Source organism: Meles meles, chromosome 19 (genome assembly GCF_922984935.1).
Source record: "Meles meles chromosome 19, mMelMel3.1 paternal haplotype, whole genome shotgun sequence".
Lineage (NCBI taxonomy): Eukaryota > Metazoa > Chordata > Mammalia > Carnivora > Mustelidae > Meles > Meles meles.
Genome location: NC_060084.1, coordinates 45635494 through 45662355, shown reverse-complemented (window position 1 = coordinate 45662355; position 26862 = coordinate 45635494). Strand labels below are relative to the sequence as shown.

Here is a 26862-nt window from a genome sequence, read left to right as displayed (position 1 = left end):
GGGCAAGTCAGGCCTAGAAATGAAAAGAGTAGGAGGCATTAGACGGGGCTGCCCTCACCTCCTCTCCCTCTCCCCAGCGAGTGGAAAACAGTGAAGCTCTGCTGGGGCTTCCCACCGCGACTTCTTGAAGGCCATATGGTCTGGCAAAGAGCTCCAAACGACACCAAGAGGGTTGCAAGATAGAACTACTAAAAGCCGTAGTGAAAGGTGGCTTAAGGACCTCCCAGAGACCCAACGTTCATTTTACAGATAGAGTAAAAGAGGGCTACAGGAAATGCAGGGCTGCCTCCGCCCAGCGTGCCCAATGTGTCAGGAGCAGGTAGAGGGGTGGTAATTACCTCCCGGGCATAGATGGAAGGAGCCGATATGACGTAAATCGCACGAGAGTCTCCATCTTCAGGGTGATTCCAATCCGCTGGCTGGCTGTGGGAGGAAAAGAAGATCCAGACCCCTCCAATTCTCCGATCTTGTTTTCCCCACCCACCATGGAGAGACCCCAAAGCCAACTAGGGGAGCTGTCAACGACCCAATCAGAAAAGGACGGGAGCAGGTAAGAGGAAGGGACCGATCAGAAAGGTCTATCAGAGAGTCAAGCCAATTGCACTACGGAGCCAGGATGAGAAGCAGCCAGGAGAGACAAGCCAGACACCTGGAGCCCCTCACCTCGTCCCATCCTCCGAACCCTCCTGCGTTCTTCTGTTGTTGAGTGCATCTGGGAGCGCGTGCACCGAAGGCTCCGGGGTCCCCGCCAGCAAGCGAGACCCACTATCCTGGCCGGGGCCTCGGCGCCGCACGTGGACCAGCAAGAGCGCCGCGCCAGCCAAGCCTGCGGCCACCAGCAGTCCCAAAGCCGGAGGCAAAAGGAAGCGCTGCGGGTCCGCCTGTTTCAGGCCCGGCAGCGCCGCTGGCAACACACTTGCGCCATCGTCCGCCCCGTCGGAGTGAACCGGGAACTCGCAGCGCGCGCCCATGTAACCTGGGGCACAGGCGCAGACGAGGCCGGAGAAGTGGGCGTAGCAACGGCCGCCGTGGGCGCAAGGGCGCGCGGCGCACGGGTCGGCGCGTTCGCGGCAGTCGCGGCCGCCGAAGCCCAGAGCGCAGGAGCAGCGGCGCGCGCCGCCGCCCTCTAGGCACGTGCCGCCGTTGGCGCAGGCGCGGCCGGCGCAGTCATCCAGGTCGTGCTCACAGCGCGGCCCCGCGAAGCCCGCGCGGCAGCGGCAGCGCAGGGCGTGGCCTAGGTCCAGGCAGAGCCCACCTGTGGGGAAAGAGTGAAAGGGGCGTCAGGGGCGCGGCCTCCACGGGGGTCCCCGAGCCTGTCCGCGCCTCCACTCCTCTGCTCTGTAATCCTGCCCACCCTTTCCTCCGCGTCCCGGCTGTCTCCGTCTAACTCTAGGGCCAGCCTCTGGGAGTTGGCCTGGAAAACAGGCCTTCTTCCTTTCCTCCCCAGTGAAGTCTTGGTTTGAGTCAGCCTCACCTCTTTGGCGCTCTGTATCGCCATTTTTCTCTTGGCTTCCGCCATACTCCAATAGTTAGCAGTCCCAGAACATGTTTGAACCAGCTGGCCTTTGCCCATGACTTCTGCCTGGGATGCCCCTTCTTCCTCCTTTACTCCCATACTTCTCACCTTATCTCTCCGGGAGCTCCCCGGTAACTGCTCAGATGTCCCCTCCTCCAGGAAGCCTCCCCTGACTCTCCTCTCCAGTCCTGTGCTCCCCTATCACAACCCTGACAACTCTGGGCTCCAAGCACAAGTGTGTATTCCCCCACCCTGGGCTGGAACCCCATGTGGGCGGGGCCAGAGCTGTCTTAGTCGCTGCTGTGTCCCTAGTACCAGTCAGCCCAGAGTGAACACTGTGTTTTGGAGAGAGCCTGGGTGGCTCAGTTGGTTAAGAGGCTGCCTTCAGCTCAGGTCATGAGCTGGGATCAAGTCAGGAATGGGGCTTCCTGCTCAGCAGAGAGCCTGCTTCTCCCTCTCCCTCTGCCCCTTCGTGCTTGCTCTCTCTGTAGTAGTCTATATCTCTCAAATAAATAAAATCTAAAAAGAATGCACTGAGCCCTTTACATTCATAATCTCATGTAACTTTGTAACACCGTTATCAGATCAGATCTCTCCACTGCTCAGAACACTGGAGTGACTCCATCTCCCTCAGGGTAAAACCAAAATCATCCTCATGGCCCAGGAAGGCCTACATGATCTGTCTTGGTTACCTCCCCGACCTCATCTCGCAACACTCTCCCTGCACTCACTCTGCTTGATCCACACCTGCTTCCCTGTGATCCTCAACAGGCCAGGCACATTCTGACCTCAGGGTCTTTGCACTTATTATTCCCGCTTCCTGGAACATAACTCTTCCCCCTAGATCCTACATGGCTCCCTCCTTCACTACCCTTCAACAAGGTTTTGCCCAATGACTTTTGCTAAAATGTCAACCCTCCACCCATACACACTCCCCATCCCCCTCTGGCTTTATTTTTCTTCTTAGGTTTTTTGTGTTTTTTTTTAAAGATTTATTTTATTTATTTGATGGAGAGAGAGATCACAAGTAGGCAGAGAGGCAGGCAGAGGGGGAAGGGGAAGTAGGCTCCCCACAGAGCAGAAAGCCCGATGCGGGGCTCAATCCCAGGACCCTGAGATCACAACCTGAGCTGAAGGTAGAGGCTTAACCCACTGAGCCACCCAGGCGCCCCTTCTTAGGTTTTTTAAAAAAAAAATATATTGTGTATTTATTTATTCAAGAGAGGGAGTGTGAGCAGGGGGAGGAGCAGAGGGAGAGGGACAAGCAGACCCCATGCTCAGCACAGGCTTGACACAGTCTCTGTCTCATGGACCCTGAGATCTCGATCTGAGCCGAAGCCAAGAGTCCTGTGCTCAACCTACTGAGCCACCCAGTGCCTGTTTTCTTCTAGTTTTTATCACCATCTAACTTTCCATATAATTTACTTATCTGTTAATTGTCTGTTCTGTCAGCTCTATGAGGGTTTTTTGTCTATTTCATTCCCTGCTGTAACCCTAGTGCCTAGAACAGGACCTGGAACACTGTAGATACTCAATTATAAGTATTTTTAAGTAATGGGGCTTCAATGTACAGCTTCGAGATCAAAAGTCTCACAATCTACCTACTGAGCCAGCCAGGCTCCCCTTACTCAATTATTTTGGTATGGGAATACCACCTTGCCCAGAACAAGCAGGCTGGGCAGGAGTGCCTGGGTGGCTCAGTTAGGTGTCTGCCTTTGGCTCAGGTCAGGATCCCAGGGTCCTGGGACTCGGTCCCACATCCGGCTCTCCACTCAGTGGGGAATCTGCTTCTCCCTCTCTCTCTGCCTCACCCCCTGCCTCTGCTTGTGTGTGCTCTCTCTCAAATAAATAAATAAAATCTTTTAAAAAATAAAAATAAAACAGACTGGGAGGGGTGGAGGCTCACTTCCCCAGGCCAGAGGGTAGAGAAAGCTCAGCCAAGATTCCCACCCAGGGCTGTCTGAGCCAAGCCCCCGCTGCTGCCCACTGACCACGCAGGGCCCCTCCTGCCTGGCCTCCCCACCTCACCGTTCCGGCACGGCTTTAGGCTGCAGCGATCCACTCTCTTCTCACAGTTGGAGCCTTGGAACCCGGGCGGGCAGTGGCAGACGTAGGCAGAGTCAGGGTCTGCGCCTCCCACACACAAGCCGCCATTGAAGCAGGGTCCATCGGCACATGTCACCCCGCTCACCTCACACCGCAGTCCGTAGAACCCTCGGGGACAGGCGCATTCGAAGGATCCCGGGGTCTCCTGCGCAGCGGCAAGAGGACTTCAGAACAGGTCTCTCGGGAGCAAAATCCCAATCCTCCCCCCCCCCCCACCCCCCCGTCTTAACCAAGGAGGGCTGCTCTTAACCAAGGAGGGCTGCTCCTTGTCCGGTCCTACCTCCCAGTCCTGGGGGGGGGGGGCCCTCCCCTGAGAGCTCCCTGCTCCACCCCCGGCCCTCCCCAGGCTGTGATTTCAAGGAGCCGCAGACAGGGGGCGCTGGGAGCTCCCGGAGGATGAGGAGGGAGGGACTGATACTGACGCTACAGCTGCCCCCGTTGGCGCACGGGTTTCCGTCACAGGGCCCAGGCCTGGGTACAAGGCATCCAGGGGTGGCAGGAGACGGGCCCATGGGAGTGAGGCAGCTGCTGGATACCGGGATGGTGCAGAGGGGCCCAGTCCAGCCCTCCAGGCATCGACATTCATTGGGCTGCTCACAGAAGCCGTGGTCTGGACTGCAGCCCTGGCGACATGCTGCTATGGAGGAAGGAGAGGCAGAGGTAAGGGTAACGTTGATGAGGGCAGGGTCAGTAGGGCAGGAATCAGAGAAGTTTCTGAGGGCTTTCTGTGCACCACCTTCTCATCCTCGTAACTGATCCCCAGTTTCCAGACAAGGACACTGAGGCCCTGAAAGGCACATAGGAAGTGGCAGGCGGAGGATGTGAACCCAGGCTATTGAGCTCCCGACTCTGTGCTCTTAGAAGGAGAACGGAGGGGTGCCTGGGTGGCTCAGTCATTAGGCGTCTGCCTTCGACTAGGGTCATGATCCCGGCATCCTGGGATCGAGCCCCGCATGGGGCTCCCTGCTCGGCGGGAAGCCTGCTTCCCCCTCTCTCCCTCTTCCTCTCCCCCAGCTTATGTTCCCTCTGTAGCTGTCCCTCTGTCAAAAAATAAATAAAATCTTAAAAAAAAAAAAAACCCAACTCTCTCTGCCTGCCTCTCTGCCTATTTTTGATCTCTGTCAAATAAATAAATAAAGTCTTTTTTAAAAGCGGGGGGGGGGGGTGCGCCTGGATGGCTCAGTGGGTTAAAGCCTCTGCCTTTGGCTCAGGTCATGATCCCAGGGTCCTAGGATCGAGCCCTGCATGGGCTCTCTGCTCGGCAGGGAGCCTGCTTCCCTTCCTCTCTCTCTGCCTATTTGTGATCTCTGTCTGTCGAATAAATAAATAAAATCTTAAAAAAAAAAAAGAAAGAAAGAAAAGAAGGAGAATGGAGTGGGGCCTGCAGGGTCGAACTTGGAGAGAGAAGAATGGGCCCCTGGGGCTTGGGGAGGGGCTCCTGGTCTTTCAGGAGAAATGGGAGGGTCTTCGATTAGGGCAGGTCTGGGAGAATCTGGGTAAGCCTGAGAGTCCTAAGGGCTTCAGTGGGATTCAGAAGTTAGGGGAGGAGTCTGAGGGTCCCCATAATGGAGGTCAGGGATCCAAGCTTTAGAAAGCAATGATATCTGGCCTCTGCAGCTGCAGGGAGGGAGCATAAAGTATCCCTTGGTGACGGGGTTGTGGGAAACTGCAAGGAGTTTCCAAAGCTCCTGGGTGGGGGTAGGAAGGGCCCCAGCATTAGAAGAGCTGAGTGTCCTAGCATCTGCAAAGTGGTGTGCACATGCGTTAGAGGAGGAAGAGGGTGGGTAGTGCCAACATGGGAAATGGGTGTGGGGTTCCAATTCAGAAAGAAAAAAGTGCTAGGTAGAGGGGAGGGGGTTGGAGTGCCCAGAAAGGTCTGGAGAGAAGTCCAGGGTCCTCAGTTGCCTCGAGGGTGGTAGCTGGATCACAGGAGGGGGCTGAGGACCGCGAGGGGGCCTGGAGCGGGGCCTGGGATACTTGGCCAGCGGTCAACAACAGACCCTAATTTCCTGGAGAGGGGTGTGTCTGTGGCACCACGGCAGAGCTCTCGGGCCCCCGGTTCCCTGAGGAGGGTAACCGGTTTGTGAAAGGGACCTTGGGGCCGTGAGTGCAGCTAAGGAAGGAAGGGCCGGGGACGGGGTGGAGTGGAACGCAGGACTCACGCGTGGCCACACACTCGTCGTCCACCGGCGTGCAGGGGCGTAGTCCCGAGCCGCAGCGCGACGGGGCGCTGCGCGAGCTGCAGAGGCGCGCGCATGCGGCCCCGACGGCGGGCGGCTCGCAGCGCGCGCGGTAGGAGAAGCGCAGCTCCCAGGCTCCAGCGCGCTGCACGTCCCGGGCCCACGGGCCCCCGGCCGCCAGGCGGCGCCGACCGGCCACACGTGCCAGCAGGCTCCAGGCTGGCCCTGCGGGGAGAAGGGAGTGCGGTGTTGGGGCGGGTCGGGGCCGCAAGCGGACTCACTCTGGCGAGACAGATGGAGCTTGCACTCTCCCTGCCGCTCTTAGCGAGGCCAAAACACCCCTTTTCGAGCCCTGAGAATGGCAATTATCCCCTTAGAAGGCTGCAAACTCCCGTAATGACGTCGCCATCCCATTAATACCCTAGGACCATCGCGATGACAACGGTCCTCCCAAAGAACCCGAAACGCCCCCCATATCTTGCCCAGGAATCTTTGTATATCAGTAAGGAGACCTCTAACACCCTGTGACATCTGATATGGCAAAGGGGCAACACGGGTCTTTTGAACTGAGGTCATGACACCCCGAAACTGTGCCTCAGGATCGTCCTACCTAGATTGAAATGGTGACAGAGATCCCAATTACTAGACCGTAAATTACCCTCATTGCCTGAGGCCTTGGGATACAGAGAGTGGCATTTTCTCCCCACTGAAGCTGTAACAACGCCCCCATATTGCCACAGGAGCTTTCTATATCTAAATGCTGACAGAACCCCCCAGACACACTGTGGGCCTTACATGGCTCCCAAATCCCCTCAAATTAAGAATAAAATCACCCCATCTCGCTCCCTGAAAACTTTGCTCAACCTGAGTCATCCCACAGGGCTCCTGGGACCTCTGTAGGGACATCATGACTGAGCTTGTAGCCAAGCTTATCAAACTCCCAGGGTGACGGTGCATTACTGTGCGATCCTGTACCCTCCTGCTCTGCGGGCTTTGATTCCAAGATGCTAAGAGTGCCCTCTGCCTGGTATCAGCCCCTGGACACTCCAATGTCCAGGACCAGGACAATTTTACACTGACCTGCCAAGAGCCCTGGGACTACCACCACCCAGCCCCCGCACTCAGGAGCTGGGAGGACAGCACAGGCCAATGATCCCGGGAATGCCCCACCCTACAGACAGCCCCATGTCATTCTCCTGAACCATACACGGGGCCCCAGCTCCCTGGAGCCCCCACACTGTGTACTGTAGTCTGATGACTGAAAACACTCACCTCCAATCTGTTCTAACTCCTCTCTCCAGGTTTCGATGATGAGAGAGAAGGTGCCCTGGTTGGGAGGAGAAAGGAGAGGAAAGAATGGAAGACAGTGGAAGGCCAGATTTTGGGGGTGGTGGTCCTTCCAGGGACCAGGCAGACAAGGGACAATTCCCAGAGGGGCTGGCCCAGGGAAGGAATGACAGTTTGGGCTTCCCTTATGGAGCACTTCCTGTGGGTAAATGCTAGACTGGAGATAGCTGGTTGAACCCCTCAAGAGGGACCCTTGTGAGGTACCACGATGATCCCATTTTACAAAAGGGGAGACTGAGGCTAGAACAGGGAAATCCACCTTGCCCAGAAGGACAGGGGTCTAGACTTCAAGTACTGGTCCGTTCACCTGCCCACTTTTGGGGTTGTGGGCTAGGACGTAGGATTTTGGAGGTAAAAGTCATGAATACGGGCCCCAACTGGAAGATTGGAGAAGGGATAAGGTGAGAGGAGATTGGGGTTTCGAAAACGGGGTGGAGGAAGGTCCCTAAGTGCAGGGAGATCTGAAGATAAAGATAAGGATTCCAGTGTTTAGGAATCCCCAAGGAGCAGAGGTAGGGTCCTGTGAATTTAGGATTTACAGGGGGTGAGTTTGAGGTTCTGGGAATTTGGGGTCCCAAGCATGCAGGGTGGGTATCAGAACATCTGGGATCCCCAAAGGGGAAGTGGGACTCAGAAATTTGGGGTGCCCTGTGGGAAGTCCACACGGTAGAATGTGGGATTTTAGGTGATAGTTACTGGTCTGGGAATTTGGGATCCCCAGAGGGCAACGCTGGGGGCTTGAAGGGCAGAAGGCCATAGAAGTTTGGGTAGGGCCTCAAGCATGGGGTTCTCACCGGCCAGGTTTCCCGGAAGGGCACGCGCATGAAGCCGTCGGGCAGTGGCAGGTCAGGCGCCGGCGCTTCAGGCCGCTGTTGGGTGTAGACCGGTCCTCGCGCAGTCAGCGCCGCGCCCAGGGCGCACGGAGACTCGGCGGCCTCCTCGGAGACCCCTGGCTTCAGGCAGACCCTAAAGAAGAGGCGGCACGGGCCCTGCGCAGTGCAGGGGGACCGTGGGGCCCCCGGTCCTGGTCCCGGCCCGAAAGAGTGGATCTGCAGCTCGAAGACGCCTGCCGGCCGTGCCTGGGACAGGAAAGGGGCACAGCGTGAGGAGGCGTGGGGGCCCAGGCGTTCCGCCTGCCCCACGCCTCCTCCCCAAGACCCCTTGGGTAGCACCCCTTCCCATTCCTCCCTCTCCACTCCCGCTCTGACCTGGGGAAGGAAAATAAGCGCCAGGATCACTGTCCGGGACAAGAGCTGGGGAATCTGCGGGCTGACCATGGCCTTTCGGGGGTGCTGGGAGCCGCAGCTGCGGGCTCCCGAGCCTTATATGTGAGGGGCCGGCCCCGCCCCTTCAGGCAGCCGCCGGGCTCCGGGCTCCGGGAGACCCTAGGGGAGGAGGTCGCAAGGGAAGGGGAGCTTGCCGGAGCAACCGTGGATTTCGGTATGGGCACCGGCTATGTAGTGAGTGTGCCATCCTGCGTGTGTTTTGGGCCTGACTCCGCGTGTGACTGAGGGTGGGGTGGGATTAGGGGCTTAAGCCAGTGTATGAGGCTATACAGGGTTTTAAGATTCTGTGCGTGCATGCGGTGTGAGCAAGAGCTGCTGGCGGGAGGCTGTACGTGACTTTGTGATTGTGTGCCTGGCTGAGACCGCGTGCCTCCACGTGTGCCTAAAAGTGTATACAGTTAAGACTATTTGTGAGGTTGTAATTCTAAGATTCTGTGGTTGTGTGTGTGTGTGTGTATGCGGGTGCACCCGCATGGGAGAATAGAGATGTACGTGACTTCATGATTGTGTGACTTTTGGGGACTGTGTGGCTGTTGTGGATGCTTCTCTGGGCGTGTGTAAGAGTGAACGTGAGATCCTGGACCACTGTGTGGAGTCGTCACGTGAGCCTCTAACTTTGAGGTCCGTGCAGGTACCTCTAAGCGGCTGTGCGTGTGTGGTAGGGTCTGTGTCAGTTGTGAATAGCCGAGCGTTCGCATGTGAACGAGATTAGGTGTCGGGAAGCCCAACGGTGTAGCCATGTGTGCCGGCAATGAAGATCCCGGGTTCTTTGTGGACCTGTGTGTGTGTACATGCTTGGTGTGCGCGCTGCCTTCCCGAAGACAAAGCCACCCTTCCAAACCCCGCATCACGGATGCACCAGACGCCGGGTGGGGAGCCCCCGCCTGCGAGGGGGCTCCAGCTGTATGTAAATGCCGCCATCTGCCGGACGCCCGTGCCCCTCCCCCTTTGGGCCGCAGCTGGGCCGCCCGTTTGGCCTCCGGAAGGTGTGAGGAACAAATGGGCAGGAAATTCCGTCTTCACAGATCAGCCACCCCCCCACCGCTCCCTCACAATGGGGGAACCGGGCACCCCCAAGGCCCTCCAGAAGCCCCGAAGTAGTCCCTGGGCCAAGCCAAGGAAAGCCGGTGAGAGCAGGTGCTCCAGCCTTCGGTCCCAAACTCTCTGTGCCAGGTGCTGAGTAAAGCCCTTAGGTGATGCCAGCCCCTTTTTCTCCCCCCACAAAGAAAACATTTTAATACTTAGAGCCTAATTACTTATGGGGGAAATACAACTTCGATTTACAAACTTATTTTCCTTTTGGAGAAGATAGGATGATCAAGAAAGTACTGCCCATCAGAACCCAGCACACACAAGCACTTGGCAATTTTCAATCAAGGAGCGAGTTCAGTTAGAGACTTTCCTCTTAGGGGCACCCGGCTGGCTCCAGCAGTGGAGCTGGCAACTCTCGATCTTGGGGTTGCGAGTTCAAGCCCCACACTGGGTGTAGAGATTACTTAAAAACACAATCTTTTTTTTTTTTTTTTAAGGTTGATTTATTTATTTTAGAGCAAGAGCGAGTGCGGGGAGGGGCAGAGGGAGCAGCAGACTCCCCGCTGAGCTCGGAGCCTGGGATCGTGACCCCAGGCCAAATCAGGTCCCTTGCTCAACCGAGCCACCCAGGCACCCCAAAAATAAAATCTTTAAAAAAAAGTTTCCTCTTAATCCTGAGGACTGGAGTCATGGAAGGCTTTTAAGCAGGGGAGGGCCATGGTCACTGCACTGACAGCCCAGGCTTCTCCGCACAGGTCTTCCCTCTACTTGTGTCCTCTGTATTCCCTCCTCTATTGAATTCCCTTCTCAGCAGATTCCTCCTCCTGCAGGCACTTCCCTAACATTCACTAAGGTGGCCACGCACCTCCTGTGAGTCCCACAGCATGATTCCTCTCTCCAGTCAAGACCGTTCTGGTCCATGGGATCTAAGCACAAATCTGACCCTGTCCCTCTCCTGCATGGCTCTGCAGTGCCTTCAGAATACACTTCGAGGGCCGCCCCAGTTGGTTAAGTGTCTTGATCTCAGGTTGAGTTCAAGCTCCATGATGGGCTCCACACAGGGAATGGGGAAGAAAGGAAGGGAGGGCAGGAGGGAGAGAGAAAGAGAGAGACAGAGAGAGAAACAAAAAGAGAGAGGAGGGAGAAAGAGGAAAGAAGGAAAATACACTCAAAGACACTAAGGCTGACATTTGAGGCCCCCTCCACATCCTCCCAACTCAAACTGGCTCTGTAGCCCGAAGCAGAGCCAAACCTCATGGACCAACTGGGAGGCAAGTTAGGCCCTGTACTGGGGTAGGCGGAGGAGTGACTCCCTATCACAGCAGACATTCAAATGCAATTTGGACAGTCTTTAGAACCTGCTGTGGAAGAAGGCAAAGTCCTGCCCTGGATGGTAACTTGGGAAGGTAACAGATTCCAGGTCTGAGAGATCTCATTTTAAAGATCATAAAAATAGCCAGGCTTTATTGAAGGTTTGTGCCAGACATGATAATGTTTTAGGTGAATTCTGTCACATCTGTGTATGAAGTATATTTTCAGGAGTCTCTTTGGCTATTCAGGATTTTTCCTTACAAGCCGATCTTAGCGCCCACAGGCCATGCTGAGGTGACATCTGAGCAAAGACCTAAGGTGGGGGTGGGGAGAAGGGAAGTGATACGTATCCTGGGAAGATATTCCTGATGGAGGGAACAGCAAGTGCAAAGGCCCTGAGGTGATCACACCTGACACAGAGATCCCCACGGCTTTCCTCATTTCCTTGTGATCTGTCAGATACCCCCTCCAAAGAAACCTTCCTCGACCGTTCCATCCAATCTAAATCAGCACCTCCAGTCCCCAAACCACTGCCTACTTACCATACCTTATTTTTCTTTATGCATTTCTTACTTTGAGAAATATCTGACCATTGTCTCCCCTATGAGACTTTTCAACTAATTTGCTCACTGATGCACACCAGTGCCTAGAACAAGGCTGGGGAGTCAGCACTTATGAAATACTGGTGAGTCAGTCAATGAATGAGGGAGGTACTATTATAAATGTCTTATGAATGCATAAACCAAGACCCCCAAGACCTAGCCCAGGTTATAGATGGTACACCTTGGGACTGGGCGGGTATGCAAATTTTAACACGTCTCTGTGAGCCTTTAAAAAATGTATCGAGTCCAGAGACTCAATCCGGTCCACAGAGGTATATCTTCATTACTACCGCAAACACCAGGGGATGTCTTTTTAAACTATTTAACCGGTCCTAGCACTAAGTGCTGGCTGGAGGAGAGGCTGAGTCAGCCGGGGGTAGGAGCTGTCAAACCAGTCCAGGATGCTTCAGTTTGCGAAGTCAGTATGGGAACCAGGTAAGGTGGCCCACGGGAATCTATACACGCCAGGTACGGGCTTTCCTGTGACTGACTCACAACTGCTTGAAGACAGGTCCTATCGTCACCCCCACTTGTGAGCTGAGGAAGCGGAAGCACACAGATGCCGGGCCCAAGGTCCACGGCTACCATCTGAGGGCCTCCATGGGGCGCCTCACTCAGCCTAGCCTGCGAGCTAGGTACCGTTACCTTTACAGATGGGGAAACTGAGGCACAAGAGGCGAAGTAACCTACCAGAGACCACACGAGGCGGGAAGTGGTAAAGCTGGGATTTGAACATGGCCAGTCGGGAACTCGGGACTCTGGAATGGCTCGCAACTGTGCTGTTCCCGGCAGGGGCCACGAGCCACAGACGGCTGCTTAAATTAAGGTTACTTAAAACGATACGAACAGAAGCTCCAGTCCTCGGCTACCCTCATGACACTGCAGTACTCTGTGGCTCCACCTGACCATGACAGCGCAGACACGGGACACGGAATAAACATCACAGAAAGTTCCAGTGCACAGTGCCGCCACACTGCCCGTCCCAGTTAGGAGCCAACATTTCACAAGAGACTTAATATGAAAATCACAACTTTGGGCTTCTGTCGAAAGAGCAGATCAAGCAACTCCAGGCACACCTTCCCACAAGGCCACAGGTGGCAGAAGGAACAGCCCCCCCCCCCCCCACTGCCCCCTGAGCCCACACGTGGTACGTGCACATGCGGCCGGGCAGCGACTTGGCTCTCGGACCCCCAGTGCCGCCCTCTCCTCCCTTTTCCACAAGTGAGGAATCTGTGGAAATCAAGGAGTGAGATGCACTTTTTGTGGTCACACAGCACACGGGAAGATGCGGCCAGAGGAACCCGGCTTTGAGGCTTCCCAGGCCAGGGTTCAAAACCCATCCTGATCACTGAAGAACCTACTCTGTTCCCGGCAGCCGATCGGCCACCGTGGGACGATGACCCAAGAGTCCCGGACCTCACCCCGATGCCCCCAGCTGGAGACTCTCGGGACACAGGAGTGTGGCATCTGGGATGGACTTTATTGGATGTGGCTGCCCAAGCCACAGTCTGGGAGCACTGAGCCCCGGGCCCAGGACCCAGGCAGTGAGTCTGAGGAGGCTCAGAGGTCAGGGCTGTTTGGAGCGAGGCCATAAGCGGTTGGTAAGAGAGCCAAAGAAGAGGTTCTGCTTGCTTGATTTGGAGAGCTCAGCCAGGCGCTGCTGTTCTTCCTGGGGTGAGGGACAGAGGAGGGTCAGCCCAGGGTGGGTATTTGCCTCCTAGGCTCCCTCATCCAAGGGGCTACCTTCCTTAAACCTCTGCCCAGCCCACACCCCTTCCCAAAGCCTCTAGAATGCTAGCCCTTTCCCCAGACCTGGTCCAAACCTCCTGTCCACACAAAACAGGGGCCTCCAGATCTGCTGGAAACCATCGCAAACTACCCCTCTCCGAGACCCATGCTTGGCATTTCCTGCCTCCCGCTCTCAGATCAGGCCGTGGAAGCGAACGCCCTCCCCCATTACAAGAGGGAAAACTGTCCCTACAGGACAGGTCATGGGGAAGACAAAGGCCTTGCTCAAGCTCTTGCAGCCAGAGCGGAGACAAGCTGCTCGAGGGCCCCTCTCTTGGGAGCCTCGGAAACTGATGCGATGCCCCCCACCCCCTGTGGATCCAGGGGGCCCACCTGCTCTAGCCGGCTCTGGCGCTGTTTGAAAGCCTCCAGGGGGTCATCCTCCAAGGCGTAATGCTCCAGCACGGTCCTGACATCCTCCACACGGTTCAGCGCAATGGCTGTGGGCACAGCGAGCAGGGCTCAGCCAGGCAGAAAGGCCACAGGGAAGCAGGGCCCTCAAGGGTAAAGGTCAGATACTGGGGCTCCTGCTACCTTAATGCTCTAAAAGGGCTCCCCTGGACATTCCCCCAAGTATTCCCTAAATATCCCAGAGCACCCCAAACATTCTCAGAAACTCCTAAAGATGACAAGATGCTCGTGACCCTCCCACACCTCAAGTACCCAGTTTTACATGGTGCGGGGTGGGGGTGGGAGGGGGGCAGAACTAAGCAGTTATCATTCCTCCTAAGAGTCAAGGGCTCCTAGGTCAGAGCCCAGGAGCTCAGGGGTCAGTCTCACTCTTAAGGAAGGCAGACAGGTCCAACAAGACCCGGTCATCGGAGTTGCCGTCCCAGGGCCGCAGGGCGACGCCATTGTAGGGCTGCAGGCGGAAAGCTTCTTTCTTGCAGTCCACGACGACTACGCGGGCAGGGTCCCGATTCAGACAGGAAATGTCCTGGGAGTGCAAACAAGGCCCACAGTTTCATACAAATTACCACAGCTACATAGCCCCAGAAACAATCAGTTCCAGACAGACATCGGATGGCTTCCAGATCTCATACCCCTCTGTTACCCCCAACTGCCTCCTTTGGAGAGACTTCATCCCCTGCACCCCCACTGGGGGTGGCTCCCAGCCCCAGATACTGGGAAAGAGAGAAGAACTAGAAACCCAGGCCGTGCTGAGGGCAGGCTGAAGGCCTGTCAGAATCAGGCCTGCGGCAGAAGCAGGGTCAGGCTGGGGTCAGAGCTGGGGCCTCTTTCCCTCAGGAAGTGCCGCCCCCCACCCCCCAAGTCCCAGAGGACCACCCGTGGCCCCCCACATGACACCTTAACATGGTGGCCATCCATGTATCTTGTGGCATCCCGGAAGAGGCGGTAGGAGATGAAGCCATGGGGGTCCACACTGTCGATGAGTGGGAACGCAGTCTGGGGACGGGAATGGGGGCGGAGAACAGGGTCAGGCTGAGCCCTGACCCTCCTGCCCTCCAGCCACATTGATCGACCCTCCGCTGTCCCGGGGCCTTACCATGCCAGTCTCGGATGTAAAGATGACGATTTCATACAAAGGGGCAAGCTGCTGGAATAAGGTTTCGATGCCTGGACGCTTCTTAAACCTCCAGCCAGTGGCCAGCTGGGGAGGCAGGGAGGACAGTGAAACACCAAGACCCAGAGACCCCCCAAGAGAACAAATCCCCAGCATGGGGGTCCCCAGAATGAGAGTGCTCTCCCCCATCTTTCTAGCTCTGGGGTGGGGCGGAGGGGGGGTGTGTACTCAGGAGTACATGGCCATGACGAGGGTCTCGGAGGCTGGAGGGTCTGGGTCCCAGGCTGACTGACTCCTTGGCAGCATGGAACGTGCACCCAGGCAGCCTCACAACAAGCTACGGGGTGGGCAGTCTCATAGGCGAGCAAGGCAAGGCAAGGCAAGGCAAGGCAAGGCAAGGCGAGTGACGCCTCCTCCCCAACATCACAGTGGAGCCGGGGCCAGTGTCTCTGCCCTTAACCATATCATCAGGATCCGGATCCCCGTGTCCACCTAGTGTCCCCAACCCGCTGCCGTCCCCAGGACACACCGACCACTCAGGGTGCAAGAGGACGCCCGTGAGCTCCAAGACCAGCGTGTAGGGCGGCTGGTAGTACGGCTCCCGCAGAGGGTCTGGGAGGAGGCAGGGACTGGTGGGCTCGATGATCATCTGTGGGAGAGGGACAGAGTGTGGGGCACTCAGGCGAGGAGGCAGGGGCCTGTGCGGGAGGGCTGGGGACTGGGCTCAGGGTTCCCGCTCACCTGTCTATAGTCTTTGAAATATTTGTATGTCCGACGCAACTGCTGTACGAGAATCGGATCTAGGAGGAGAGCAGGGCACAAAGGGCTTCCGAGATGAGCCACTGCTCAACCTCCCAGACGAAGCTGGGGTTTGTTTACTTACCAGACATAAACAAGTCTACAGACCCACTCGGTTTGAACAAGCTCATTTCTAAGTCCAAAGGTAGAAGGCAAGGATGTAACCGCCAGGCAGGAGTAAATACATCTATCCACCTGCCCAGTTTTATAATACTTGTAAGAATATAAGTATAAGAATAATATATAATACTATATAATATATAAGAATACTTATACCCACACCCCCCCAGATATAAAACCGAACACTGATACGTCTCCCCACTTAAAACCCACACCCACGGGACTCTGCTGACATCATGCCTGTGTGTTCAGTCCATTGGAACCACCAGGCTTCCAGATCTGCCTGCTTCAAGCTAATATGCCGAGTCTACTGAAGCCACACTAACCACGTACACACACCTACATACTTTATAATCTCGTGGTTCTCAGCTCGGAGCTATCTGGTCTGCCACCTTCTGGGGAACTTAGGTAATGTCTGAAGACACGTGTGACTGTCAAGATACTGGCATCTAGGGGACCGAGGCCCACGATGCTGCTCAACACGCTCCAAGGCACAGGGCATTCCCCGGCAACAAGGCACTACCTGCTCCAAAGTACTGAGAGGACCAAGACTGAAAAATCCTGGTTCAAATGAATATACTGAAGCCCGTTGAAAGCAGCAAATCTACCTGACTGCCTCCCTTCCTTCACTGCGGTACTTTTGGTCTAGTTAAGCCACCATCTATGTACGGGCCTGCCTTTTCACAAGCAGAACACTGCAATGAGTTGTGCTAGCAAACACACACCTCTTAAATCCGTGTGTTTACTGCCCCACTTAAATCAGTATGTTGATTTATTTGAACCAGGAAGATTACCCAGTTAAAAGAGCATACTTACCCACCTGCCCAGCTTAAGCAAGCAGTGTGGGTCTGCAAACTTCCCCAGCACAAACAGGTGGCTTTCTGGACCTACCAATTTTATTTTTCTCCTGGGAAGGGCCAGATGTGACAGGACTGACAACTACTCTCTACTATCCAATTTGTCAGAAACTCTCCACCAAAAGCTGGTTAACTAAAAGGAGGAGGGAGGAAAGAGACATTGTTTTGGAAATGAGGAGCCACATGGGGTGGGGGCTGGGGGGTGAACAAGAGGCTGTTGTAAAGAGGAGGGGATTCAGGGCTGCAGCCACTCAGATCTAAGGCACAGGAAGCCATGTGTCCGGTGACAGACAGCCCCCTCTCTCCAAGCACTCCTATGGTGGACTCCCCTCCCCCATCTGTCCCTGACCATCTGCTCCTGGGCCAGTGAAGAGGGCTGAAGAGGACTAGGGCTTTGTAATGCCCCTCCTCTCAAAGCCATCCAGCTGCTGACTCCCCTACCCCCCAGTGGAAGAAGGAGGGGTGGGGGGGGGCACCAGATGGGAAAGGCAACATCCCTATAAATAGCAGAATAGGGAGGTTCAGGGCAACCTCAGAATCTGTGCTTGTTTTTACTCACCATTGTCGAATTCATCGGGAATCTGGAAGGTGGAAACAAAAATATAGGGTTTGGGATGGCAGAGGCAGAACCCCATCAAACCCCAAAGAGGAATCTCTGGGGCCCTGGGAGGAGTAGGCAAAGGTCCCTGGGAGGGAGTCTCACCCCAAGACCAGAAATGAGCCTGAGCAGACCAAAGGGGAAAGGACCCACAGGATGGGACCCCTGGCAAAGCCTCTGGGTCTCTATCTCCCTCACCTTGGCACCAGTTTCATCCACAGAGTTGTTTCCTGTAAGGGAGACAGGGAGGAATGAAAGAAGTTGGGGCCTGGTCTCCTGGGTCTTGAGGAAGGAAGAGGACGGGGGGCCTGGATTCCTGGGTCTGGGGGAACAAGGAAGAGGCATGGTCTCCTAAGATCAAGAGAGGATGGGGTGGGCAGTCAGGATCCTGGGTGTCCGAGAGAAGAGGGACCGGGGCAGGGTCTCAACAGTCTCTGGAGGAAGGTATGAGGGGGAGGGCTGGAGCTTTGGGTGCTGCAGGAAGAGGCAACTTAGGAGGCTGGTCAGGCCCCTCCTTCCCCAACTTTCCCTCTTCCAAGTGACTCTCTGGATCCTGGTGCATAACCAACTAAGAGTGGAACCTTGAGCAAAGTGGGTAGAGGAAGAAGAAAGATCTCCCGTTTCCAAGGCAAATATTCTAGTTGGTAGCCTTAATGAGGGAGGAGCCAGGAAATGGGCCAAACCCTTAGGAGAAAAGGGGGGAGGTTCTGCAGAAGAGAGGACCAAGGGAACAAAACTGAGCAAAAGGCATATGTCTCTCACCAAAGATATAGACGACGCTCACAGTCCCACCGGCCCCCAGCAGCCCAGCAAGCCAGAGTGCGACTTTTTTGGCGTAGCTGGGACCCTCTGTGCCCCGCTGCTGCTGTGGCCCCTGAGTCTGGGCCTTGGTGCCTGTGCGGCTCCCAATTTCCGTGGCCTGCAATTGAGAGGAGATAGGTTAGCCCAGACAGAAATAAGAAAGGGCAGGATGACTCTGGTACCCTAGAAGAAGACTCAAGGTCGGGAGCCAGGAAACAGACACCCACATAGACTCAGAGTGTTGTGTCTCTGGAGGAACAACCAGGAGATTGGGTCTCTTAGAAGAGTCAAGAACTAGACTGTCTGGGTCCAGGATCCCAGGGGTTCAAGAGTTGATAGGCTAGGGGCGCCTGGGTGGCTCAGTGGTTTAGGCCACTGCCTTCGGCTCAGGTCATGATCTCAGGGTCCTGGGATCGAGTCCCGCATCGGGCTCTCTGCTCGGCAGGGAGCCTGCTTCCCTCTCACTCTCTCTGCCTGCCTCTCTGCCTACTTGTATCTCTCTCTGTCAAATAAATGGATAAAAATCTTTAAAAAAAAAAAAAGAGTTGATAGGCTAGGTGCCCAGGATCCTGTAGGGCAGGGAAATGAAATCAGGGAGACTAGCTGAACACTGGATGCTGGGAGCAAGGCAATGGAGGGCACAAAAGGGGATAGGACGGGTAGTTAAAACATCCGGATGCCGGGGGGGGGGGGGGGGGGGGGGGGGGGGGGTGGCTGACCGTAGTGGGTATAGAGGGGAAGGGATGGGAGCAGGGGCAGAGGGGCACTGGCTTGCCTGGGGAAGTAAGGGCACGAAGTGAGGTCAGAATGGCTGGATCTCTGTCAACGTGGAGGCAGGGTGAGATCAGAAGCCCGCACATCTACCTCATCATCACCGCCACCACCATGGGGAAAGTACCCCCAAGGCCAGAATGGGACCCCAGCATCCCAGGCCCTTCCCCTCAAGTATCACCTGAGAGGTCACTGAGAAGGGACACAGGTGACCTCCCTTTCCCTGCACCCACGTGGGGTCCAGAGGAAGTGGCGTTCAGAGGACGCACTTCAGCCCTCAGCACCTAGCTCTGTGGGGGGGCAAGCGCTGCCCACCCCGGGAGGCAGAGAAGCGCCCCGAAACGCGTGCGGCATTCCATTCAGCACCCTGAGGTGTTGCGTTCCAGAGCCTTCGCGCGGCGGCGGTCCGCCCGGAACTCCAGAAAGGGGCCCCCGCACTCGGGGGCCACCCCCTTCCGGCTCACCTGGTCCGGGGTCCGGGGGGGGCGGTGTCGCCAGCCTCGCGCACAGCCCCCGCGCGCCGAGCCGGAGCTCGCTCCGCAAGCGGAGGAACAGCGCCGCCGAGGCCGCCATCTTGCCCTGACGCTACGCGGCCCCGCCCACTCGCTCCCTCCTCTCGGAGCCCGGGCCCGAGCCCTGGCCAATGGGGGCGCAGGGGTGGGGCGGGCGGACGGGAGCCCGAGAGAGACAAAGAGCTGCGGGAGGAAAGCGGCGGGCGTGACAGCCTCGGGCGGACCCGGTGCGCGGACCGGGCTAGAGCCCGACGACCTCACGCCTCCGTCGGGCCGTGGGGCGCTCCCCGGCCCCTGCGGCGGCACCGGGCGGCACACCCCAGTGTCCGGGGGTGAGACTGAGGCCACCATGTAGGGACCCTGTGGCTGAGGATGGTGTCCTGAAGGCGAAAAGCCCGTCCTGCCCAGAGGGGGGCAGTGCAGGAAGCTGACCGAAAGCCAACCCTTCCCAATCTCTTCCCCCACGTGGAGCCTGGAGGCCGAATCAGCCTTCTCTCCAGTCCTCAGAGCTCTTTTTTGCTCCTCCTCCCATGAGCTTCTAAGGAAGGGTCTGGAAAGCCAGCCATTTCAGCGAGGCCTCAGCCGGGTACAGGTAGACACGAAGAATCTTCCTCCTTACTTCGAGAAAAGTTAAGATAAGGCTTATGTAAACTTGGAACAAAACATGGAAAGACGACCATGTGACATTTAGGGATAAATACTGAGGTCAGGCTTCTGAGCTTTCCCCGCTGGTGGGGGATGGACTGGGGCTGCTGCTGAAGGCGGGTCCTATCTGCTACGTACTGTTTCCTAAGCTGGGTGGTGGACATGGGTGTTCCCGGTGTTGTAATTTCTTTTTTGAATACCTGAAGTATCTTATAATACATTTTATATTGCATTTATTTTTTAAAAAAAGACATTTGTCAGGTAAGAAACGTCAAGGTACTAACAAGCCCCATTCTCTACCTTGCTCCCCATCTCCACCCCCAAGCCATGAGACAGGCCACAGCAATTCTGGTGTGGTTTATGGGCCCCAGGGAGAGAACCGTCAGCTGTGGTATCCTGCACCATAGGGGGAATTTGGGTTTTCCTGGAGGATTACGGATTTTCACTTCACGTAACTGAGAAAGAGATGAAACTTCAATCACAGGCAGGCTCTGTCCTAATAATCTCTTTCCAGTGTCTCATACATTCATCCTGAAGATCCCTCTGGCATGGGCAGTATCATTTTCTAGATGGGGTAACTGAGGCTTAGGTACCATCCAGTTATTTGCTCAGGAAGTTAAGTGGGGTCTTAACACTGCATGCACACACACACCACTTTTGACCAAACAGCTTTTTATTGAAAGACCAGAACACAAAAGCAAGCTGGGGAAGGGAGGGTGCAGAAGGTGGGGACCCTCCCCCAGACTCTACTCTGATTCCCATGAACACCAGAGAGGGAGACAGGAACCCAGAAAGAAAAATAAAGAAAGTCCGGAACAACCACATTAGCCCTGGTCCGGGCCCCAGACCCTGCGTCAGAGCCAAGAGCCAGGGAAGTTAGGAGGGACGCTCCCTGCCCCACCAGGTATCCGCCAAGGTCTGCCCGCTCCACACTTTTCAGGCCTCCAGGAGCTTCCCCAGGAAGCGGAGATTGAGGATCTTGAGCTGCTCGTCAAGGTCCATGCGGACGATGCCGTCCTCACCATCGATGCTCAATAGGACCCCTGTGGCTTCCCGGTCCTCACCCAGGATCACCTTCACCTGGGCGGAGGGGCACAGAGTCAGGCTCAGCATCAGCAGCCCCAGGCCCCCACGCCCCCTGGTCCCCCATTACCTTGTTGTTCTTGGTGGGGGTGATGGGCTCCAAGTGCTCGCTGGAGATGCTGACCACCTTCTCACTGTCCTTTAGGTACACAGAGCACATGCCTCCCTGTGGGCAGGGACAGCCCGGTCAGTCTGGCCTGTTTCCAGTCTAGGACTGCTGCCCGCACTCAGGGGGCATGAGCTCAGGGCTCACTCCAACAAGTCGCTTTCCCAAGGCGACATAGGCAGGAGAGTCCAAAAGCTAGGCCTGGTTCCTGGGCCTGTGGTGTGTGGGGACAGCATGACTGGGCCAGGATGGGAAGTACCAAAAGAGACTGCTTCTCAGGCACCTGACTCTTCAACTCCCCATGCGGGCCTCATCTTTGCCCCCCTGGGCCCGCCCGTTATCTCGGGGACGTCTTCACACTCCCTAGTGCCTGCCCGGAGCTCTGGCTTCATGTTGGTCCGCTCTTTCACCAACAACCTCCAGCTCTGACGTGTGTTCACTTGGCCTCCTGAGGGTCTCTGCCACCTCTCTCCTCTCTTCCTCACAGCCTCATAGGGCGGGCTGACCTCTCCCCCAAGGCTCACAGCCCTCCGTCTCACCTCCCTAGTCCATCCCTGCTACAGCAACATGGTGAATTAATTCCAAACCACAGACCTGACCCCACCACTGCTCTGCCTGCTTGCTTAGCTTCCTCAGGACAGTCCAAGGTCCCCAGCCTGCCATGTGACCTGGCCCAGTCACTTCTCCCGCCTTGTCACTCGCCTTCCCCCTAGGCTTTCTATGTTCCAGCCACAATGAACATACTTCACCTCCCCAGATGTGCCAGGCTTTCCCTCACCACCAGGCCTTCGCAAGTTCCCTCTTTCTGGGACACACTGAGCCCCTCCCCAGCCACTTCTCTTGGGTTATTCTTATTCGTTCTTCAGGTCTTGGTGCAGACGCCTCATTCTCCAGGAAGCAGCCCCCAAGCCCCTCCAAAGTAAGGGTGCCTCCTCTAGGTTCCCATAGCTCCCTTTGCCCTTGGGGCTTCCCGTGTCCCAGCTCTGGTCACTCAGGCTTTCTTTGGGGACATGTCTGCCTCCTCAACTAGAACGTGAGCTATGTGAAGGCAGGGCTTGGAGCTGTCTTGGTCCCTGGTGTTAAATTCAAATAGTATTTACTGGAAGGCCAGCACGCTCTTGGTCCCTCATCTAGGAACCAGGGCTACTTACTTAGGAACGAAACACAAGCTTAGTAACCAAAGAATCACCCCTGAGTCAACTTTAAGCTTTTAGGCAGCAGGTAAGTAACATGAAAAAGATTACATGGACTTACAAGAGACAGATCTGAGATACCTCAAAAAGTTTCCCTGAAGGATTATTAGCAGTTTACTAGTAAGAGGATAGAAGGAAGAGCATCCTAGCCAGAGGAAAGTGATGAGCAACGGCCCTGAGGCTGCAGGGAACTTGGTGACAGTGAAGAATGGAAAGGCCAGTAACGCTGCAGCAGGGGTGGGGTGTCTGGCAGAACACGCAGTCCCTGTTATGGAACTGGTCTCAGAGAACTATGTTAAAGAGTAACCTAGTCCCTGGGTGCCAGTCACTGCTCCAGGCTGGGAAGGCCCCAGCTATGCCCTGTGGGGCCTGCAGGCCAGCCGTGCCACACCCACTTTTCCAGTTATAAAGTGGTTAGGTGATTAAAAACAGAAACCCAGGGGCCACAGAGATTGGGGAGTCCCAAAGGAGAGGACAACTGCCCACCCCCCAGCCTGGGCCCCACTTACTGTGACACTGCGGATGACTCCTGTCTGCCCCACCACCTGTGTATCCAGGTAGGTGTCCCGCACCTTCACCTGGATGTCTGTGGTTACCCAATCGCTGGAGTTCTGCTCAATGCCTGAGCCTGGTGTGTGCGGGTTGTAGCCCCCAGGGGAAGGGGCTCCGGGTGTCATCGGACTGTAGCCAACAGGGCTCGGGCTGGGGCTGGCCTATGAGTGAAAAGGGGACAGCATTGTTGGGACTAGGTCATCTAGCTTGGCTGTCCCCACAGACCCAAGGCCCATTCTAACCCATCCCCCCCTTTTTTCAAGATTTATTTTAAAGAGAGAGTGAAAAGAGAGAGGGTTCGAGTGCAGGGAGGGGCAGAGGAAGAGAAAGAAACTTTAGCAGACTTCCCACTGAGTTTGGAGCCTGACACAGGGCTCAGTCTCAAGACCCTGAGATCACAACCTGAGCCGAAACCAAGAGTTGAGAGCTGAACCAAACCGATTGCGCCACCCTGGCCCACCGTAGCCCAACGCCCTTAAGGACACGCAAGCTGGTCAATACCTGATAGGCCATGGGGGAGGGTGTGGGGTGGTAGCTGGCCGGCGAGTGGGTGTTCTGGTACCCTGCTGGGCTTGGCGCCACCTGGTGGTAGCTCTGGGGGCTGGGGCTGGGCTGGTAGGAGCCTTGCGGAGAGGGGGCGGCATAGGGGGAGAACTGATCTGTGTTGTACCTGGAGAGTCAGAGACAGAAGGGGGCACTTGCTGGGGATGGTGTTGAAGAGAAGAAGGTAATGGCAGTGGGGAGGGTCGGGGCAAGGTCTGATTAGGGTCAACCCCAGTGGACTCACATGGCTGGCGTCCCTGGCGTCTGTGGGTTGTACTGAGGGTTGACCTGTGGGGACGAGGGGTCGGGATAGCCGGGTGTTTGGGGATTGGGAGTGCCCCCATAGGCCTGTGGGGATGGGGTGGGCTCGTCGTCGAAGGCATACTCATACTCTTCCTCGGCCCTGTTGGAGAGAGAAGTCTGTTGAGAATGACTGCGGTGATGACAGCGATGCAGCAAATGCTTCCAGAACAGCACTGGACACCTCAAAACAGCCCCGTCCATAGGCTTCCATTTCACAGCTCAAACTAGGAGGCAGAGACAAGGCTGCCGCCCAAGGTCACAAAACCGGTCACATGACTTCGATCGCACAGATTGCACAAATCTGTCTCGGAGCCCTGGTCTTAACCACGGCAGGCTACTCCGGTGGGGACTGGACACTATCTGACCCCCACCCCCAGCCCCACCTACCCCTTCGCACATAAGCAGCCCCGGGCGGGGAGCAGAGAATTCAGGGAGGGCCATTCGGACCCCTCTATCCCGCAGACACCCAGCATAACCACTTGCACACACGGGCTCAGGGAACCCTGTCCCCACCCCCCAATCCTCACCGGGATGGCGTGTTGGGATTGTTGGGGTCCCAGGCCCCACTCTGAGCAGGAGTACGGCTGCCATCATGCAGGGGTGTCTGTGAACCGTAATGCGGGGTGCGGCTGCCTAAAACGGGAGAGTGGGAGAGAGGTGTTCGTCTGTTCCACCCTGTTTCTAGGCCCCGCCACATCACCCCTCATCCTGTCCCTGGGCAAGCTCACCATCCTGGAGAGGCGTCTGAGAGCCATACATGGGTGTGCGGGAGCCAGAGCCGTACATGGGCGTCTGGGAGCCATACATAGGTGTCCGCCCATAGGTGGAGGTCATGCCTCCCGGGCGCCGTGAGCCCCTGTGGACACAGAGAACCAGTGGGGTGAGGAGGGCCCTCTGGCCACCTAACCACCCCCACCCCTGGCCCCATGCTGCCCTGGCACATACACCGTGGTGAGCCGCTGACGGTCCACAGAGATGGTCTGGCAGGTGGAATGCAGCTCCACGCGGGCTGTGGACTCAGTGGCATCCTTCACCACACCAATGTAGCCTGGTGAGAGACAGGACGTCAGACCGGGTGGGGTGCCCGCCATGCCCCTCCTCAGGCCTTCCACATGGCCCTCAAGGTCACCTTTGTAGGGCCCCTGGGAGATGCGCACGGTCTGCCCTATGAGCTCGTTGTCTCTCCGCCCCCGGCCCCTGCTCATGCCTCCACTGCCGCCACCGGGGCTGCCAAAGCCACCACGCTGACCTAGGGAAGAAGGATAACGTCACCAATCCCCAAGGCCATGTCCTCCCCTACATGCTGTGTCTACAGACAAAGCACCCTCAAGCCCCCTCTTCCCCAGCTTGACCCCCCAAGGCACACCCCCGGTTTAGGAGCTTCCTCCGCGCAGCCTGCACCACCGTGACCTCCCTGGCCTCCACTGGGGGCTGCGGGGCAGAGGGAGGGTCTTGGTTACTGTGAGTCAAGAACCCCATCATGGCCAGGCCAGTGGAGCAGGCACCCAGAGGGTGTGGGCCGAATGATCTCCCTCCCCCAGTCCCCAGCCCCACCCCTGCCCAACTCGCTCTCACCTCCAGCGCTGGGGTGCATGGGACTGCTGATCCGAGGGCTCATGGGGGCAAAGCCACCCACTGTGAAGTTGGTCACATCTCGGGGCTAAGGAAGGGACGAGTAGTGAACGGGCAGGCAGGAGCCTGAGGAATGGCTCCCCCAGGCCACCACCTGCCTCCATTTGGGAAGAGCTCTTGCCTGAACTGGCCTGGAGGCCATCCCTCACTCCTTCTGGTGATGATGCCTCAATTTCCCTTTGGGGAAACTGCCACCCCATGCCACTATGGGGCCGTCAATCAAGAGGCCCAGTCCTCCCCTGACCAGGGTCAGAAGAAGTCCTCGCCCCGTGCACAGGACCCTGAGGACCAGCTCCTGCTCCCAGCTCCCCAGAGTCTGGGCCTCACCTCCTGATGCCTGCTTCTGTGCTGCTTTCCCACACGTCCCACCGCATCTACATCTGCTGCTCCCCAGAGACAGTCCCACAGCTCTGGATCCCTTGATTCAGGTCTGTGCTTGGGTGTCATCTCAAGGAGGCCTTTCCTGAACCTTCTCCCTCTAAGGCAGCACTCCCCCACGATTCTCTCTCCCTATCCTGTTCTACTCTCCTTCATGGTGCTTGTCCTCGCCTCATGCGGCACCACGTCTGTATTTACTGATCTGCTCGTCTCCAGCTAGCAGCTCTAGAAGCGCACACATGTTCGCATATTCGCTGGTGTATCTCCAGCCTGTCAGGTGCTCAAAAAAACTGAATGGAGGAATGATTTGGTAAAAAGCCTGGAATCTCAGTAAACTGCCAAGGACCTGAGCCTGACACGTGCCCTCCTAATCCCCAACAAGCCCATTCTTGTCGCTGCTAGGGCCAGGGAAAGTTAGGAACCCAAGGGCCAAGGACTGCACCCGCCTCACCTTGGAGCCCCCTGCCAGGACGAGGTGGCGGGTCTTGCAGACAAACATGCCCCCGTTCTCCACCAGTTTCTTGCAGTGCAGGAAGGCGAAGCTGCGGAAGAGATGGCGAATTTCGCCCTCCCGGCCCTGGATGGGGAAAGGATGGTCACTCTTGGGACTGTGGCCCACACTAGCAGTTTCAAGCAGGGCCGACAGGTGGGAGCTTATACTCACTGAGTGGGGACCGTCAATGACCTTGACGATGTCCTTCACATGGATGTTATTCTGTTCCGAGTCCAGGGCCACAGCAAAGCGGTTGTCCTTCTTCCGGGTCACAGCCTGATGCCTGACGGTCACCACCTTCCCATACATGTTCAGCACCTACAGATGGAGAGGGGGATGCTGAACCGTGAGAGTACAAAGGGATGACGTGGAGCAGGGTTTCCCTAAGGTGGGACAATCCTTCCTTGTGGAAGACCGTCCCACGCTCTGCAGAAGTCCAAACTCCCTGGCAGTCTCAGGGAACCACCGCCCAGGCACTGGGTCAAACAAAAATATTCCTAGTCATTCCAAAATGCCTTTCGAGAGGACAGTCCATCCCAACTAAGCATCAGGAACCTGAGAAATGAGTGGCGAAGTAGATGTTAACATAGTATTTACCCATCACTGTGTGCCAGGCCCCCCACTAAATTCTTCACACAGTATTTCACTGAAGCCTCAAAACTTCCCTCTGAGATGGCTGCAGTCACGATTCCCATTTTACACAGGGGGGACTCTCAGGTCCAGAGTGAGCGAGTCACTAGCCCAGCATCACACAGCATGGAGCAATAGGGCCCAGGTATGAATC

General features: G+C 56.5%; 3 protein-coding genes and 1 long non-coding RNA gene across 5 annotated transcripts in view; 1 reads left to right on the top strand and 3 right to left on the bottom strand.

Moving 5' to 3' along the window:
* Positions 1-238: 238 nt before the first annotated feature.
* DLL3 (delta like canonical Notch ligand 3) lies at positions 239-8488 on the bottom strand. The gene is given in 10 exon segments (XM_045986761.1): positions 239-282; positions 285-311; positions 314-423; positions 664-1255; positions 3545-3767; positions 4045-4259; positions 5785-6027; positions 7075-7129; positions 7944-8228; positions 8358-8488. Coding segments are annotated over 10 exon segments (1863 nt in total). The 5' UTR covers positions 8427-8488.
* On the top strand, positions 5183-22679 carry LOC123930544. Its single transcript, XR_006816118.1, has 3 exons — positions 5183-5193; positions 5348-5353; positions 21241-22679. It is a non-coding gene; the product is annotated as an uncharacterized LOC123930544 (long non-coding RNA).
* On the bottom strand, positions 12840-19247 carry TIMM50 (translocase of inner mitochondrial membrane 50). Its single transcript, XM_045986760.1, is given in 12 exon segments — positions 12840-13049; positions 13502-13608; positions 13949-14105; positions 14477-14575; positions 14676-14780; positions 15223-15342; positions 15435-15493; positions 17028-17049; positions 17265-17296; positions 17829-17985; positions 19103-19123; positions 19125-19247. Coding segments are annotated over 12 exon segments (1068 nt in total). The 5' UTR covers positions 19212-19247; the 3' UTR covers positions 12840-12947.
* Positions 20457-26862, bottom strand: part of SUPT5H (SPT5 homolog, DSIF elongation factor subunit) — a 29018-nt gene continuing 22612 nt past the window's right edge. For both annotated transcript variants that reach the window (XM_045986758.1, XM_045986759.1), the window contains 12 exons: positions 26250-26396; positions 26037-26162; positions 25151-25235; positions 24705-24824; positions 24521-24623; positions 24304-24431; positions 24103-24208; positions 23517-23675; positions 23231-23399; positions 22687-22890; positions 20949-21044; positions 20457-20875 (listed from right to left, as the gene is read on the bottom strand). In XM_045986758.1, coding sequence (XP_045842714.1) covers positions 20732-20875; positions 20949-21044; positions 22687-22890; positions 23231-23399; positions 23517-23675; positions 24103-24208; positions 24304-24431; positions 24521-24623; positions 24705-24824; positions 25151-25235; positions 26037-26162; positions 26250-26396 — 1587 coding nt within the window. In that variant the 3' untranslated portion in view covers positions 20457-20731. The remainder of the gene's footprint in view (positions 20876-20948; positions 21045-22686; positions 22891-23230; positions 23400-23516; positions 23676-24102; positions 24209-24303; positions 24432-24520; positions 24624-24704; positions 24825-25150; positions 25236-26036; positions 26163-26249; positions 26397-26862) is intronic.